At 35.7% G+C, this 17,723-nt stretch overlaps 1 protein-coding gene across 1 annotated transcript; it reads left to right on the top strand.

The window, feature by feature from the left end:
* Positions 1-2,096: 2,096 nt before the first annotated feature.
* Positions 2,097-3,572, top strand: LOC150095615 (protein ZBED8-like). Its single transcript, XM_090409925.1, has 4 exons — positions 2,097-2,193; positions 2,238-2,437; positions 2,660-2,944; positions 3,132-3,572. The coding sequence occupies exons 1-4, from the start codon at positions 2,097-2,099 to the stop codon at positions 3,570-3,572; spliced, it is 1,023 nt and encodes a 340-aa protein (XP_090266051.1).
* The last annotated feature ends 14,151 nt before the right edge of the window (positions 3,573-17,723 follow it).

The following is a 17,723-nucleotide window of genomic DNA, read 5'->3' as shown; positions in this document are numbered from 1 at the left end:
AACATGAAAAGAATGTGAAGGAAAAAAAAACAGAACTGGCATTTCTCACCACCAAAGAAAAACAAGTAAACTGGCAACTCACGAAACTGTCATACATAGAATTCAATAGTTATATAAGTAGATTTAAAGCAGTGAGGATACTAAATGATACAATATCCTACTCAGTGTAATAAAAATCAAGGTCTCATCTTAAATCAACTATGGGCAGCATATATAAAAGACCTGAGTATTAATGAATGAGAGAAGTTATGCATCACATTATAACAATGAGCCACATGTCCGATATCTCACTACAATATTCAACATCCTGTTGAAGTTTAATTTGAATAATGACAGTTGTTAATTAGGAAATCTTCCTGTAAATACTGTATTGCAATTTTTTGATCAGATGAAGTACACAAAAATGTTATACTCAACTAGTAATTAAATAGAATAATTTCTTACTACAAAAAACTGCACTTGGCATGCATTGGATATAAAAATAAACACACAAATCATTCCTCGTGTTGTTTTCATTCCATTAAATGTTCAACATGAGCTCTAACCTATACACAAAACCAGGTCAATGGTTTTGTTAGTTCCTTAGTATACTTCATTAAACTTCATCTATCTCATGCTTTGTTGACATCATGAGTGCATCCCAAATATTCCAAATAACATAAGTATTTAATGTTCCATTCATTTCACTCAATGCAAATCCCTCAACCCATTCTCATCCTCTAAAAATAAAACTTGTTCCACTAGAATGAAATGCACTGAATAAAACAAGCATAAAGCATTCTACAATTTGTTCGGCACTGGTCACCTAATCCACTGAGATGTTTTTTTTTCCCCTTCTCATAATCATTCCTCCTCCAACTGGTCACATAATGAAAAAATTCTCTGCATTTTTAGCTAATGAACAAGCACAACTGTGATCTACTCTCACATTTCAATTTCCTTACTATACTTGTCACTTCCTAGATTTCCTCTTACACTCATGTGAGGTCTCTCTCTCCACCTTCCTGTTTAGACCTCTTCTAGGTGGTTCCTTAAGTCTTTCATAACTTATCTATCTTCCTAGTCATAGGAATGTAATTTGCCATGTTTATTAGACAATATATCTTAACTCCCTATTTATCCTTTCAATCAAGTCATTCCATCTATGCTTTCCTTCTAGGTGGTTTTCCTGTCTTTCCATATTAATTCTTTTTGGTTGAAACTTCAACCTGCTCGCTTATTCTCCCTCTCCCTCAAGATTATGAACACATGAAGACATGACTCCCAATGAAGACAGATATAACATATGCACAATGACCTCTGATATCATGACCAAATCCAAAACTTAATCTTTGTTTCCTTCAATTAAATCAGGGGTTCCCAACCTGGGATTCGGTGAATAGCAGGTAAATACATAAATTATGCTATTAATATATTCCAAAAATAGTTATGTTATCAACATTTCCGGGCTATTCCATGTTGGTACTGTCTGTCAGCCATTCCAGCAACATTTCAGGTCTCTTTTCGGACACGGACGTTTGGACATGAGGTTGCATAGACTTTTTTCTCACTGCAGGGTCTGATAACTCAAAATGCCCGGTTAAGATTCAAGATAGCTAGTGAAATTGCCACATCAGCACTCCCTCGAGGCTCGCCCGCACGGCATCTGCACCTCCTGCGCATGACGTACTGTATGGTACACACTCCAACTGCTTCATTTCGACATGCTCACGGTACACACATTTTAGTGATAAACATAGGTTAGCTAAATTACTTTTGCAGACTTCACTTTTGCTGACTAAATTTTAATCTAATCGTAAGTAGCTTATAGTTTATTTTTAGCCTATTCTAAAAATGAAAGGATAGATCAAGATTTAAATGCATTAAAATATTATTTATTTTTTAGCTTATTTTTAAAATGAAAGGTTAGATCAGGATTTTTATACAAAAAAATTTTTTTGTATATAAATGAATGAAATATATAAAGGAATGACCACGCCAAAGAAACGTTGTTACCAAGATTCATATGTGCAATATGGTTTTACTTTTGTGCTTGACAAAGAAGGTGTGCAAAAGTCACAGGCTTCATTTGCTCCAACATATTCAGCAATGGCAGTATGAAGCCATCAAAATTGAGAGAACATCTTCAGAATGTTCATCCTGAACATTCTAACGAGTCAGAGTCCTCATTTAGAATAAAACGAGCACGATTTGGTAAGAATATCACACTTCATGACTATGGATTTATTATCCCAAAGAAGCCAGCACTGGAGGTCAGTTATCACGTCACACTGAAGGTCGCCAAAGAAAAGAAACCACATTAGTGAAGTCGGGTGCTATGGACATGGTTGAGTTGATGTGTGGTAAAGAAGCAAAAGAGAAAATTGCACAAATACCATTATCAAATAATACAATTTGTGATCGGATTCGAGAAATGTCAGAAGACATACGTGTACAGGTAGTGGAGGAAATCAAGAAAAGTCCGGCAAGAATTAGTTTACAGTTGGATGAATCAACTGATGTCTCTAACTGTGCACAGCTTCTTGTTTTTACTACATATATACATCAGAATGAAATAAAAGAGGAATTTCTTTTTTGTAAACTCTTGAAAGAAACAACAAAGGTAGTAGACTTTATGAATTTGGTGAATGATTTTTTTTATTCAAATGGCCTTTCATAGGAATCAATAGAATCAATTTGTACTGGTGGTTCTCCCACTATGTTGGGGAAAAAATCAGGTTTCACCACTTTAGTTAAAGAAATCAACTCAAATATTTTTATAAGCCATTGCATTCTTCACCGGTATGCTTCAGCATCTAAAACACTTCCACATAATTTGAAAGCCGTTTTGGATGTTGTTGCTCAAGTTGTGAATTTTATCAAAGCAAAAGCATTGAATCACCATGTGTTTAAATCTTTGTGTGAAGAGGTTGGAGCAGATCATATCATACCACTTCATACAGAAGTACGATGGCTATTCAGAGGAAATGTTTTAGGAAAGATTTTTGAACTTAGAAATTTAATTGAAATTTTTTTAGTCGAAAAAGAATCTGCTTTTGCTTCATATTTCAAAGATCCAAACTTTGAGATTTCTCTGGCTAATCTTTCTGATGTATTTGGAATTCTTAATTCTGTGAATATTTCACTGAAAGGTACAGATGTCATTCTCGCGGAGGCTGAAGAAGAGACAATCGCTTCAAGAAAAATTGACTCTCTGGGGAAGAAGGGTGGAGCTAGATAACTTTGCCAATTTCAAATCTCTTGATGAAATCACTTCAGATCCGGCATATGAACTAAAACAGGAAGTTCGTGATAGCATTATATTGCATTTAAAAACTTTGAAAGAGGCACTTGCAAGAATAATTCCTCCTGGCCAAATGAATGAAGTCTGGATACATAACCCTTTTCATATTGATTTAGAAAAAATCAGTGACAACGACCCAGTGAAAGACGAGCTAATTGATCTCAGCAATAACAAGAAACTCCAAATTGAATTCCAATCAATGAGGTTACAAAATTTTTGGTGTACACTCGGAGAAGCATATCCCGTTATCACCAAATGTGCTTACATGGCTATAATTCCATTTATGTGAATCAGGATTCTCAGTTCTGTTTTCAATCAAGTCTAAAACAAGAAACAAGCTGAAGCCTGAACATGATATATGGATATCTATTTCAAAAACTGTACCAAGAATAAAACTGTTGGTGAATAAGAAACATAATCAAGGGTCTCACTAGTCGATTTTACTGCAGTTTAATAAAGATTTTGCAATTTTATGATAATGTAATTGATTTATTTACCGAATAAAGCTTTTATGAAAACTTAATTACTGTTTATTTCTTATATTCTTTGAATCCGTATAGTAAACTTAAGAATTTATTTCTTATTATAATGAAGAGGGGGTACCGGATAATTTATTAAAAGCCAAGGGGGTATGAGGACCAAAAAGGTTGGGAACCCCTGAATTAAATATTGCCTCCATAATCCAGAAAGCCCATTTCATTATTATGAGATGCTCATTTCTCTTTCAAATCTAGGCAGTCATATGTGAAAACCTTCTACTAATTACCTGTTTTGAACCAGCTTTCAAGATCATCTGAAACTAATGCCTTAAACACTGATCTATATACCATTCTAAATGGAGCGAGGACAATCTGATCACCTTCAATGACACCAAAACATAGTCTTGCACATTATATGTTCTAATTTGTTATGCAAATTAGAACATATGGGGATGGATATGGCTTTAGTTATGTGAATAAGAAGGTGGCTGCTGAAGAGATATCAGAACATACGGAAGAGCAGAATTTAGGCAAAAGCTGGTGACTAGTGGTGTGCCATAAGATTCAGTGCTGAACCACTACTGTTTAATTTATAAATAAATGATATAGGAAATAACCTAAAAGGAAATATTCTGTGGTTTGCTGATGTGCAAAATTATGTAGAGCAATGGTGAATCAAAACAATGTGGAGGGCTTACAGAATGATTTAAATAGGCTATCAGTATAGACAAAAGATAATGGGTGTCATTTTAATGTGGAGAAATGTAAAGTAATACATTTTGGGATAAACAGATTACAAGCTGTGTACAACATTGATGGTACTGTACTCCAGGAAGGAGATGAAGCTAGGGATATGGGTGGGTAGTGGTAGACAGAGAATTGAAGTTTAGAGAACATATTACTAAGGTTGCTAAAGTAATTCAAAGATTACTGCTATTGAAAACACACTAACAAGTAGAGATAAGGAAGTTGTTATTCCTCTTTATAAGCCTTTCATAAATTCACGTCTGGATTACTATGCTCAAGTGTGGTCTCCTGGGGATGAGGAAATGGAGGAGAGGATTCAGAGATGAGTAACCAAGATGGCAAGTGGTCTGTGGAATGTTCCCTATGCTGATAGATTGAAGGTGTGTGTACTGTAGGAGTTGGTTGATAAGCAAAAAAAAAAAAAGGGATATGATTGAAACATTTAAGTTACTTAAAGGACTTTATAGTATTGATGCAGGGAAAATGTTTCAGTACTTGGCTAGAGGGGAAAGAAAAGTGTGGTTAGTAGGGATGTTTTATAGATTTTTCACTTCGATGGTTGTTAATGAATGGAGTGGACTGCCAGAGTCAGATATTATTATTAACATCTGACCTCCATAGAGTCAGACTCATTGGGAGAGGTAGTACACTATTGTACACAAAGCTCATCCAACCATGCCTTAAACTGATTCAATGTCTCCTCATTCACAACACACTCAGGCAATACATTCCACTCACCAACCACTCTGTGTAAAGACACTGCACTTCACTCCTCTGCTTACACCCTCCTTATATAGTTTCCAGGGATGACATCTTGCTCTAACCCCCCCCTCTCATTCTATAAAAAATCTCTTCCATGTCAACCTCATAACAACCCCTGACCAGCTTATACGTTGCCGGCCTGGTTGGCCGAGTGGATAGCGTATCTGCTCTCCAGCCAAAAGGCTGTGGGTTCGAATCCCGCCGTGGGCATGGATATTTGTGATTGTGTGTGGCAATGCTAATGGTGGTCAGCAATAGATGGCGTTGGTGTAGTTGTGGTCAGTTGGTGATTGAATGGTGGAGACGGAGCTGTAGAACAGGTGCACTCCCTGGAGGTGTCATAATAATAATAATAATAATAAAATAATATGTCTCAATCATATTCCCCTCTTCTCTTCCTATTCTCAAGGCTTTGCAATTTACATTCTCTCAATCTGTCCTCATATACTCCACATTCCAAAGACCACCAACCACCTTTCTGTATCTTCTCAGGACCCTTCCTAACATATCCTTGTCACAATAAAAAACCTTGTGACCAAATCTGTGCACAATAACCCATATGAGGCCTGATCAAGGACTTATACAATGGCATCATAACCTATTTATTTCTGCATGTCAAGATCCACTGCCTCATTGCCATTATCTGATATCACATCTTCACAACTTGTGCAATGTGGTCCCTGAATTTCAGGTCCTTGTCCATCACCACTCCCAGATCTCTCATCTCCTCTGCCTCCTTTAAAGTTTCCCCACCAAGTGTATACTAAACATTCCATTGTTGCTTACCAAATTTTAAAGCCTCATACTTTGCAACAGTGAACTGACAGTTCCACTTACCTGACCATTCCTGCAATCTATTCAAGTCCTGTAAGGCCATAACATCTGCTTGACTGCATTGCTCTTCCCAGCTGCACATTACCAGTTAAACCCATCCCAATATCATTAATATACAAATTGAACAATGGCTCCCAAAACTGACCCCTGAGGCACACTACTAGTCACCTTCCTCTTCTGGGATACAGCACCCCCCATATACAGCTTTCTGATACCTATCTGACAGCCAGTCACTGATCCAACTCAGAAGTCTGTTATCCAATCCCATCTATTTCAATTTATTTAACAGCTTATCATGTGGCAGTCTATGAAAAGCTTTTGCAAAATCTAAGTACAGCAATCCCTCGATTAATGCATCCCTGATTAGTGCATTTTCAATTAATGTGCCTCTAAAATTTGATCAGTATGCCTATATACATCTTAAAAAATAAATATTACAGATTTTAAAAATTTTCTATCTATGCATTTTTTATGACTAACTATTTTATAAAATCACTCATCAGGATGAAATGATTTAGTTACTGATTTAAAACAGTTTAGAAAGATTATTTTTAATGGCATACTGCACTATTTCCATGTACACTATGTTCCAAAATTACCGCCAAAATTTATGTAGCCTGCTAATTACATAGCATTTTGCTGATCATCTCTTGTGCCTCTGTTTGCAATTGTTTTCCTTACTTTTTTTTTATATTAAAGTATTTTCTAATAATAATAGTAAGTTTTTAATCATAATTTTAACATTATTTATTAATATTAATTTCTAGTATGCGGCAATAATTTTTAATTGGTATACCACCGACTGCTGTATGTACTTTGTATTCCCATTCCTTTGATTTGCTTGTTTCTACACACTGATGATGTACTGTTATTTTCAGTACAAAATATCTGTACTTTCATTTAATTAAAGCTAATTACTATGATTATTGTGTAATTTATTGTTTATAGTCATGCCACAGGTACCTTTAAAGATTAGATTAAAGTATTTTCCCAACCTTTAATCGTGAATAAAAGAATTGGTAAGCAAAAAAGTGGAAGTGTGAAAAAGATTTGAAAAGTAATCTCATTGGAAGAAAAACTTGAAATAATAAAGAAAAATGAACAAGGCAAGTCCAGAGCAAAGATAGGACAAGAACACAAAATAGTTAAATCAATTATAAGAGCAATTTTAAGCACAGCTGCTTAATACAAAGAGAAAGGTAAGGCTACTTCATGTTCATCATGAATACAGACCATTCGAAATCCAAGTATTACAATGATTGAATTAGAGACTTCTACATGGATCAAAGATTGTAACCCAAAATGGATCCCGCTAAGCACTGAACTTATTAAATCAAAAGCATTAAGTATCTTTGCAACCTTGAAAGAAAGGGCTATCAATGATGGGAAAGAAGAAGAATTCCACGCTACTGCTGGGTGTTTAAACATTTCAAAAAGAGAAATAGTCTACATACTGTTCGAATCACAGACAAAACTGCAAGTGAAGAAAAGGAGGTGGGCTGCAAATTATCCAGAGATTTTGAAGAAAATTGTGAAAGAAGAGAGCTATCATGACCAATAAATATTAATGTCGATGAAACCGGCCTTTTTTGGAAGTGAATACCTTAGACTTTTCTGGCCAAATCAGAGAAATCACAAGCTTGGTTATAAAGTTGCAAAGTCGAATGAAATTACTGCTAGCAATGTGTGAGCCATTTGGAAGCACATTCTTCCACACTGTGTAAATGATTTTAGAGACTTTTTAAATGAAATGGATAATGTTGTTGAGGAATTTGCCAACATCAGGCATGAACTGGGTTTTGATTAGATTGACAAAAATAGCAATCCAAGGGTTAATTAAATCTCATTCTGAGGAATTGAATGATTCCAACCTACTAAACTTAGATGCACAGTGGGAAGATCCTGAAGAATATGAAGAAAATTTAAACAGTAACAGTCAGTCAAAAGAGATTTCACAGAAACAATTTGAAAATAATTTTCGTACAATTGAAGTTTTTAAGTAGTAATGCTTAAAGGCTGACTCTGATGAAGAGAGGAGGAGTAAAATTTGCATAAGAGTAGAAGAGGCAATAGGGCCATACCATCAGTTGTATGAAAAAAAATAAACAGAATGTCCACCAAACTACATTAGCTCAATTCTTGGTTAAGAAGAATAATAAATTTATATTCTGAATATGTTTTATTGTCTTTCAGCTTCGTGGTTTTCTTTTAACTAGGCCCTGAGACATACCGAATTCTTTTATAAAAAAATTTAAGGGCCAAAAAAAGAAATTTGAGGAAAGAATTCTACTTTTTCCAATAGGTTATTATATTCGATTAATAAGCTCATTTTAAAGAATGCATTAGGCACATTAATTGAGGGATTGCTGTATACTACTGTATACACATCTTCCTTGTCCAAGACATTTGTTACCATGTTATAGCAGTGGTGGCGAACCTTTTTATGTGCAGGTGCCAAAAATTTACAAATTGGTTTAAATAGGGAAAAATTAATAGAAAATTAATCTAACTTAATTTATTTATAAATTTATAATATACATTTATTTATAATATTTTATAAATAATTATAATTTTTATAAAAAATATTTTATTTATAATATTTATTTATATATAAATTTATAATATTAATCAATGTAAAATTGATTATTGCATTATTAAATTGATTTGAATGGTGGTTTGAAAAAAAACGGTAGTGAGAAAAATATTTATGCATTGTAAGTCATCACAGAAGTCATCTGAGTAGGGGAAGCAGCAGAAGGATATCAATTTGTCGGCGAAACGCTTACCGTATTTACTCGAATATAACTTGCCCTCGCGTATAACTTGCACTCCTGATTTTACTTTATGAAAAAAAGAGATTAAAAAGTTTTGCATATACCTTGCGCACAAAAAATGTTAAACATGTTCATGTCGAGGCGATAGTAACTCGCTCCCCATGGTTAACAACACGTCCTCCCCAACAGCCATCATACTGCAGATGCAAGAAAAACAAGTAGTTTAATTGTATCCCTGAATAAGGTACAGATCCTTTTGCAGTCTGTGTAATATATTTCTCATCAAATAGTGCAATTACAAACAGCTGGAATAAAAACGGTGCTAACTAATGAATCACATGTCCCCTCTCACAGAAACTATGTTGTATAGACTCAAGCAACATCATATGTTGCACTGGAAACACAGTATCTAACTAAAAACTATTGTCCAATTTTGCAATTACATGACCGGCAGGCTCAACTCACACAAAGTTTCAACCAAGAGTTGAAACTTTGTGTGAGCTGATCCTGCCTGTAATGAGAAGTTCCGTTGGAACGATAAACAACACCCCGTTGTGAATGTGTTAAACTAAGAAATATATAGTGAATGTTGTTATTACAGTTTCAGATGTTATAGAATTTGGTTGAAGAGAATTAGCATTTCAACTCAACAACCATCGGCTGCCTCTGTCTTTGAGTCGCATGACCTTTTGTTAATACAGCACCAATCATATGCACATCTTCATAGCTGCCCTGCTGAGTAAAACAAAATTTAACTTGTACGCATTGTAACAATTAAAAAAAAAAAAAGGTTGAATAATTTTATTTATTAAACCTTTAAGGTATAAAAGGATATCACCTGTAAATAGTTAACGTGCCATAGGTTTGCCATCTATGTTATAGTATAAGTTAGTAAAATATGATTTCCCTTTCACAAACCCATGCTGATAACTAGAGGGAATATTGCTGTTATCAACCCATTTTTGTATTCTACTTTTCACCAATCTCTCTAGTACCTTCACCACCACTCCAGATATATAGATTGGCCTATAATTTATAGCCACAGCTTTATCACCACTTTTATGCAGTGGAAGAATTTTACCTTCTCTCCACTCGCCTGGAACCTGTGCTGCTGTAAGATTCTTATTAAACAGGCATGCCAATGCTATTGCCAATTCCCTGGAACATTCCCTTAAGAATGTGTGCAAATCCTATTGCCTTATTGACATCAAGGTTATTTATTTCCTCAAACACCTCCCACTCACTCACAATTAAGCCATCCTCTCCTACAGGGTGTTCGGGATAAATTTGACATATTTATAATTAATTATATTTTTCCGTAAGTTACATGTATTAACATACACTTCTCTTCATTTAAAAGTTTGGACCCTTCTTCATTCATATACAAGATGTCAGAAAGGATGGATAGCTGGAACCCACCTGAATCATGGAAGAGAATAACTTGTATCATGATGATTCGTGCCCGCCATCAAAATAAGGATATTACGACTGCTGCCCAATGCTCCCTGAATACAGTAAAAACAATCAGGCATGAACTAGAGACTTGCAATGGTGACTACGAGGATGTAGCAAGAAGAAAGATCCCTAGCAGACGATCTGATTGCGTTCGTACAGCAGAATTCCTCGCAAATCTGCAGGAACAGGTGTTGAAGAACCCTGGCATTGGAATTCGGGCTTTGTTCGTGGAGTTGCTAACTGTAGTCAAGCCCTGGATAACAAGGGTAGCCAATGGTAGGCCGTATGTATGGCAGCAGGATTCGGCCCCTTGCCACACCTCTGGGAAAAGTCAAAAATGGTTGTCTGAAAATTTCTACGACTTCACCAGTCCAAATGTTTGGCCTCCAAACTCCCCAGACCTTAACCCCATGGATTATTTTGTATGGGGCGCAGTTGAAAAAGACACCAATCGCACTTCCAGTAATACAAAAGCCCAGTTAATGGATAAAATTAAAACAGTTTTTGCGGCCCTTCCCAGGGAGACTGTAGCATCAGCTTGTTCGAGGTTCCGAAGCAGAATTGAAGCTGTGATCGATGCTAATGGTGGTTATTTTGAGTAAATCTTGTTGATAGTATTGTAATTAACTCTGCCTGTAATGTTTTTTTGTCAATTCATTAAATTTAATAGATACAAAGAAGATTTTCTTTTTCCTTACGAAACTGTCAAATTTATCCCGAACACCCTGTATGTCCTCTGCACATAAGTTTCTCATGATTTCACCCTGATGAGAATTAAACAAATTGATCACTGAATACTTTAGTAATGTCTTCTGTAGCAGTTTCCAGCCTACCATTTTCATTCATTAACATAATCTTACCATAATTATTCTTCTACTTGCCACATATCTAAAAAAACTCTCTAGGGTTTTTCTTTGCCTTACTTGCCAATTTCTGCTCATATTGAATGGCCTTACTGAGTCACTTTCCTAGCTTGTTCTTTATACTTTTCATGTAACTGATTGTCACCATTATTCATCTTGTACCTCCAGAGTGCCTACTTCTTCCAGATTTCCTGTTGAAGGCTTCATTCATCCATTTTACACCTACCTTATTCAGCTTTTTGACCTTTGGAATACAGTCACACATGGATGTCGTTATATATTTCTTTGTCAGTTCCCAAACAGCATTTATTTCCTTACTGGTCAACTTCTCATTATGCTATAGCTCCAAGCTGTCTCCTAAGCTTGTCACAATCACCAGCTTGTAATTCCACATATATCCTTTCCTCACAGAAGTCTGCATATAGCTAGCCACAACCTAGGTGATCACTTCATGATCACTCTCACCAAATGGAAGAAAGCAGTGAAACCCACTCACAGTTACATCTTCTGATGAAATGATCAGATCTAAAACACTTGATCCTTGTATGCCTTCCTTTACATGCTGCCTGAGATGTCTCTCAAGAGATTCATTTTTGTTATTCCCAAACGCTATCTCTTCATTCCAATCTATACAGCTATAATTAAAATTGCACATAATAATTACCCTTCCTTTGTTCACAAACCCAAGTTGTTTATACATTTCCACATCACCACCTTCCACATTCTCTAGCCTATAGCAACATCCAAGTATGTCTTCCTGTCAACTTCTACCTCACACTACACTACCTCATAACCATTGCCATTATTGCCCACTTTCATATCTGCCTTATGTGGATACAATTCCCCTGCTATCATCATCAGCAGCAATCCCCTTCCTGTACTTTCTATCTTCACAAACACTGTATATCCTTCCATTTCTTTTCCCATTAGGATATCATCTTCATTCAACCATGTTTTACTTATTACATTGATTTTGGGGCAAATCAGTTAAATTAAACTATTTCATCTCCATTATTAAACCATTTCATCTCCATTAAGTATCACAGTCTGATACTTCTGACATTTGTAAATAGACACAGCAGTTCACTTTTAGATCTATAACCAGTCCTACCCAAGCCATTTGATGCTTGTGATTTCCCCACCACACCTGCCCTTGTCCAATCACATTTATCACTGCTTGTCACATATATCTGCTCAGCCTCAACTTCCCCACCCACCAGTTGTTAATGCATTGTTTGTTAATGGGTTCAAGGAGAGGTATGATAGATTGTGTGCATAGTTTGAGTTTCCCACAATGAGTCTTCATACTCTTCAGAGCTGCCCATACAATAATAATACAGAATAATAAAAAAAAAAAATTCTTCACACTGTACAGAGGTGAGAAATTTGGCTTAGAGATGATCCCTCTGTTACGGATTCATTTCAACCTATACCTCACAGATACAATGTTTCAGCACAGCATGTATTCTACAAGTAATTCAACAGACACTGCTCCAATCAAGTGCCAACCATCATTCTTTCACTTTCTCATGAACCTGTTAATTTAAGAGCAGCAGCAGCTACCTAATATGCCTTTTCAGTGCACCTACAAACCAAATCCTGCTTCTATTCTACTTCTTTTATTCCATTTACTTCTGTCCTCTAGAACTGCCTTCCTTATGTAGTATTCCCAAACTACAACCTGCAGCCTTTCAAAAAAAAGTTAACTTTTATCTCAAATCTCCACCCCCCCCACCCCACATACACACATGGCACTGATCTGCTTATAGGCTCTTTGACCTCTAATGTATGTAACCAAAAAATATAATGAAACTTACCAAATTCATCTAAGCACTCATGCTTATCATCCCATAAACTTCCTTCTTAAGGTAAAGTCATCAAGTCAGTGTATTTGTGAAACTTAAATTACAAAGTCATACTTTGCTAGCTGCACTTTTTCTTTTGAAGTGTGCAAGAATGTCTGCATAAGTGAGGCACCAGATAAGAACAGAGATCTGCAAGTTGTTCAACTGTGTCATGCAGACTACAGAGAAGAGTATACAAAACAGAATGCAGGAAACTTAATATCTTGTAATACGGCTGCACTCGTTCAGAATATCTTGTAATACGGCTGCACTCGTTCAGCTGTATTACAAGATATTTTACAAGATATCTAGACAACAAGTCAACAAGATATTTTACAAAAATACAGCGTTTAGTTTACCAAATAAAAAAGATGCCATTTCCCATTGACAGTTAAATATGTGCTTATTATACAGGAGAATCAGAAACAAAGAGGTAGAGTTTATTGCCTTGGTTATTACATTGGGACCTCAAACTGCAGGCATTAGTGAAACCTGGCTCTCAGAGGCAGACATACTAACTGGTATTGAGTGTAAAGGATATTGTATTTTTAGAAATGATAGATAGGACAGGAGGAGGGGGGATGTGCTACTAATGAAATTAGATTACTTCAATCCAGTTAGAGTTATGACTATACTACTAGTAAGTTTTTCATGTAGCTGTGAGCTGGAAGCCATCTGGTGTGAGGTGGAGTCTTAGAGGACAAAATACATAGTGGGGTGCTGTTACAGAACTAGTGAATCTGTTGATAGTGATGAAGAAATGCATTACAAAATAATGTAATGCATTATTACATTAAATTTACATTAAATACATTAAATAATGGGAGACTTTAATGATCTGAACATTGATTACATAGCATTGAAATCTCATGAGAAGAATGAAATTGAATTTGAGTTATTGTGAGACAACTTCCTCAAGCAGCATGTGACAGAAGGAACTCAAGATCAAAGAGTGTTAGATCTGATTATAGTGTCACAGGGAATTTTAAAGATGTAACTATTCTGCCTCCAGTTGATGACAGTACTCATTTTGGAAATGACTATGAATGTACCATTCAGAAAAGGTTATATGCTGAACTACACAGCAAGAAATTATGACCACCTGAGCAGTATGTTGGGTTCTGCTGTTAGATTGGAAGGATATCAAAAGTCCAAAGGAAGCATTTAAAAAATACTTAATGTGTCCCTCGAGTCCAGAGAATAAATAGGGTCAGAATGAAATGAATGTGTAATAAGTAAGAGATTCATAAGAAAATTATAATGTAGAAGGAATACCATGTGCATAAGGATTATATCAGTTATGAAATTATAAGGAATAGGCCAGAAGACTCACAACTGTTGTATGTGACCCAGAAGAGTCACAGACAACAGTTGTTTGTCTGTGAATAGTCTGAGTATAAAAAGAAACTGGCTCTGAAAGCTAAAGACAACCCAAAAGAATTTTGTCATTATGCTGCAAGTAAAACAAAGCATGAATGTGAAAGATTAACCCTACTGAATGTACATGGTATGCAGGTGACAGATATAGATTGTTCAACTAATGAGTGGCCATTCTGCTTAAAATTATCAACTTGATTTATGTAACACTGAGTTCACTTCTACCTTTTCACTGGATAAAAAATTTCAGGTGTATAAGGCAGAGGTACTAGAGGTGTTGCACAAATGAACAACAATTCTCCAATAGGGACAGGTGGGATTTCAGCATAGATGCCTAAAGAGCATTAAGCCAAAGGGCTATTCCTTTGACCAGGCTATATAATTTGAGTCTCAGAACATGTTAGATTCCATGAGACTGGAAAGAATGTATGGTAATCCCATTGCACAAGGCTGGTGCAAAGACTAATGTATCCAACCATTGACCCATCAGTATCTCTCAAGTGGAGGTTGCATACAGAAATGGATTCACAAAGAAACTATACTTTGCAATGAACAGCATCAGTTTACTACAGGAAAGCCACATTTGAGCAACTTGCTCACATTCTATAATAATGTTATGATTGAGTAAAGCAAGGAGAATGGATGTACCATGATACTTTTGGATTTTGCTATGGCTTTTGACAGAATACAGCAAGGAAGACTTACAAAAATTCGAGAATATGAGATTGCATTATAAAATATTGGCATGGATAAGAGTATGGCCAGCTGACAAATATAAAACATTCGTATATGTGCAGTGGGTTTTCAAGATTTAAGGTAACTAGTGTTGTGCCACAATCAGTCCGTGGTTCATTGTTATTCAATTTATATAATTTATACATTAACGATACTGAGAAGAATTTGATATCAGCTATTTGCTGATGATGCAAAGACGAGTAGGGTAATGAGGAGTGAAGCTGATATGCAGTGCTTAGAGAATGACTTGAACATGCTGGAATTGTGGGCATGTGAAAATGGCTGTCACTTCAATGTTAATAAATGTAAGGTCATGCACTTTGATGTGCTTAGATATCCAATGTCATATTATACTGGGATCTAGGGATCTTGGAGTTTTAGTAAATAGGAAGTTGAAGCTCAAGGGCCACATAGCAAAGATTGCAAATACAACTTAGAGGAAATAACCTTTGCCATGTAAAGATAATGCAGTCGTTTTACCTCTTTACAAGGCCTTGATAATACTTCTAATGAACTATTTTGCACAGATCTGGTATCCTGGTTTCTATGGTGATTCTGATAAAGTGAAGAGAGTGCAAAGAGTGTTAAAAACGATATCAGGATGTGGAATACTGATTATGGCAGAGGGGTGATATGATTGAGACTTAAAAACTTCTGAAAAGGTAATACAGGATTTTAGTAGATGGAATTTTTCATTTTATGGAGAGTGCAGAAAGGATGAAAAGGCTTCCTTGGAAGTTGAGAATATGAGTTGAGAAAAAGGGTATGCACTATATTGCAGAGCCATGGTGTATGCAGGGAGTAATAATGGTAATAGGAATACTATCGATGCACTAAATTTTCTGTATACAAATGCTAGGAGCATTAAGAATAAAGAGTTTGGGGAATCGACTGACTAGTCTTTCCTAAGCTGTTAATATTAGTGAAACTTGGTTAACCCCTGAGTGAGAACTACATTTTTCTCTCGTAGAGTGGTGTGTGATTGGATTGCCACTGGATGTGGTGTGTACAAGTAGTGTGAATGAATTCAAGAACAGGTATGACAGCTAGTGATGGTATGTGGCTCTCTCAATGAACCCCTGACTCCATGGAGGTCTCTCTTAATAATAATAATAATTACCATCTATTTGCTATCAGCCTCTCATGTGGTAGAGTGATAAAAAAAAAAAAAGATAAAATTTTATATACTTGTCTGTTGAATATTACCATGGACTCATAAGAGAAGGCTTACTATTTTACCATCCTTTGTACAGCTATTATGTGAAAAATTAGATGAATAGACTGCATGGAAGCATCAATAATTTTAGTATTTAATCTTTATAATTAATAAAGATTAATAAAGAAAAATTTAGTATTAATCTTTATAATTTTAGTATTAATACTAAAATTATAAAGATTTTCTACTAGAATTGAAATATATATTTAACCAAGTAAATTAAATGGACAGTACGAGTAATGAGTATTTGGAATCCAAGGAGTTTCCTCGTATGTCCTCAAGGTGAAATAAAACTAAAGTTTGCAATGTCTGAAAAAAATATTTCATATGAACAAAATTTTGCCATATGAGTTGCTCTCTGTATTTTTATCTTATTTAAAAAAGTACTTTACTTGATGCAATGGGAAAGAGAATTTTTTTTTTAAAGTGGTAACTGACTTTGGGAAGTGTGGCAGATGGAGAAGGTTTATCTGGCCATGAATGTGTGTGTGAAAGTCAATTGAAAGCAAGTTGTGTGGAGAGAGAAACAGAACTGTTATAAAAGAGATGGAAAGCATTAAGACTGAGTCGAGGAAGGGTGAATGAAGACATTAGGAGGCTTGAGAGGTTTGCTAGTGCAAGGAGAATGAATGTGAGAGAGCAAGGGAAAGAAAGCAACAAAAGCATGAGAGAGAGAGAGAGGGGAGGGAAGAGAAGAAATCAGAGAAAGTCGAGAGTGTGGAAGCAAGGGAAAGAGAGATGAGAGAATGGGGGAAAGAGAGAGAGAATGCAGAAATAGTCATGCCAGTGAGAGAAGAGCGAATGAATCCATTCTGAGTATCATGTATGGAGATTTAATGGTTTAAAGGATGTGGAGAGCAGAGTGCCAGGAGTGTTTTTCTGGCTGGAATGATAGAGTATATGGCAAAATCAAAGAAGCTAGGTGAAAACATAGAGGAGATAATAGTAATGGTTGGTATGAATAACTTGAGAGGTAGCATGAATTGTGTAGCAAGAGAGAGAGAGAAAGGGGGGGGGGGTTTGAGATTGATCTTAGAGATAGTACTGCAGAAATAGGACAGAAATATTCAAAAGGAAGACAGTATGTTGCCCCAGCACAATAATGTGGAGTGGAGGAGAAAAACAATGATGATGAATGAGATGATAGTGAGAATGTGTAGGAAGAGGTCTGAAATAAGTTGTGTGGAGTACATTTGAGGATAGAAGTTGAGAAAGAGGTATGCAAGAGATGAATCACATTTGAATGCAGAAAGATGCAAGTATTTGGAGAAACTATTGTTTTCTGGGCAAGTGAGTATGTCAGGTTAACTAGGGGAGATAGTAGACTGAGAAATAAGAGAGTATACACTATATT

The sequence above is a fragment of the Typopeltis vanoorti genome, chromosome 20, assembly GCF_054136105.1.
Source record: "Typopeltis vanoorti isolate ZY-2024b chromosome 20, IOZ_Tvanoo_1.0, whole genome shotgun sequence".
NCBI classification, from domain to species: Eukaryota; Metazoa; Arthropoda; class Arachnida; order Uropygi; family Thelyphonidae; genus Typopeltis; species Typopeltis vanoorti.
This window is presented reverse-complemented; position numbering and strand designations above follow the sequence as displayed.

Bases quoted from the DNA above. Each gene is read 5' to 3' on its own strand.
- LOC150095615 (XM_090409925.1), top strand. From the start codon at position 2,097: ATGAAGCCATCAAAATTGAGAGAACATCTTCAGAATGTTCATCCTGAA. The intron at 2,194-2,237 runs GTAAGAATATCA...ATTATCCCAAAG, and splicing joins AATAAAACGAGCACGATTTG to AAGCCAGCACTGGAGGTCAG. The intron at 2,438-2,659 runs GTAGTGGAGGAA...GGCCTTTCATAG, and splicing joins CAGAAGACATACGTGTACAG to GAATCAATAGAATCAATTTG.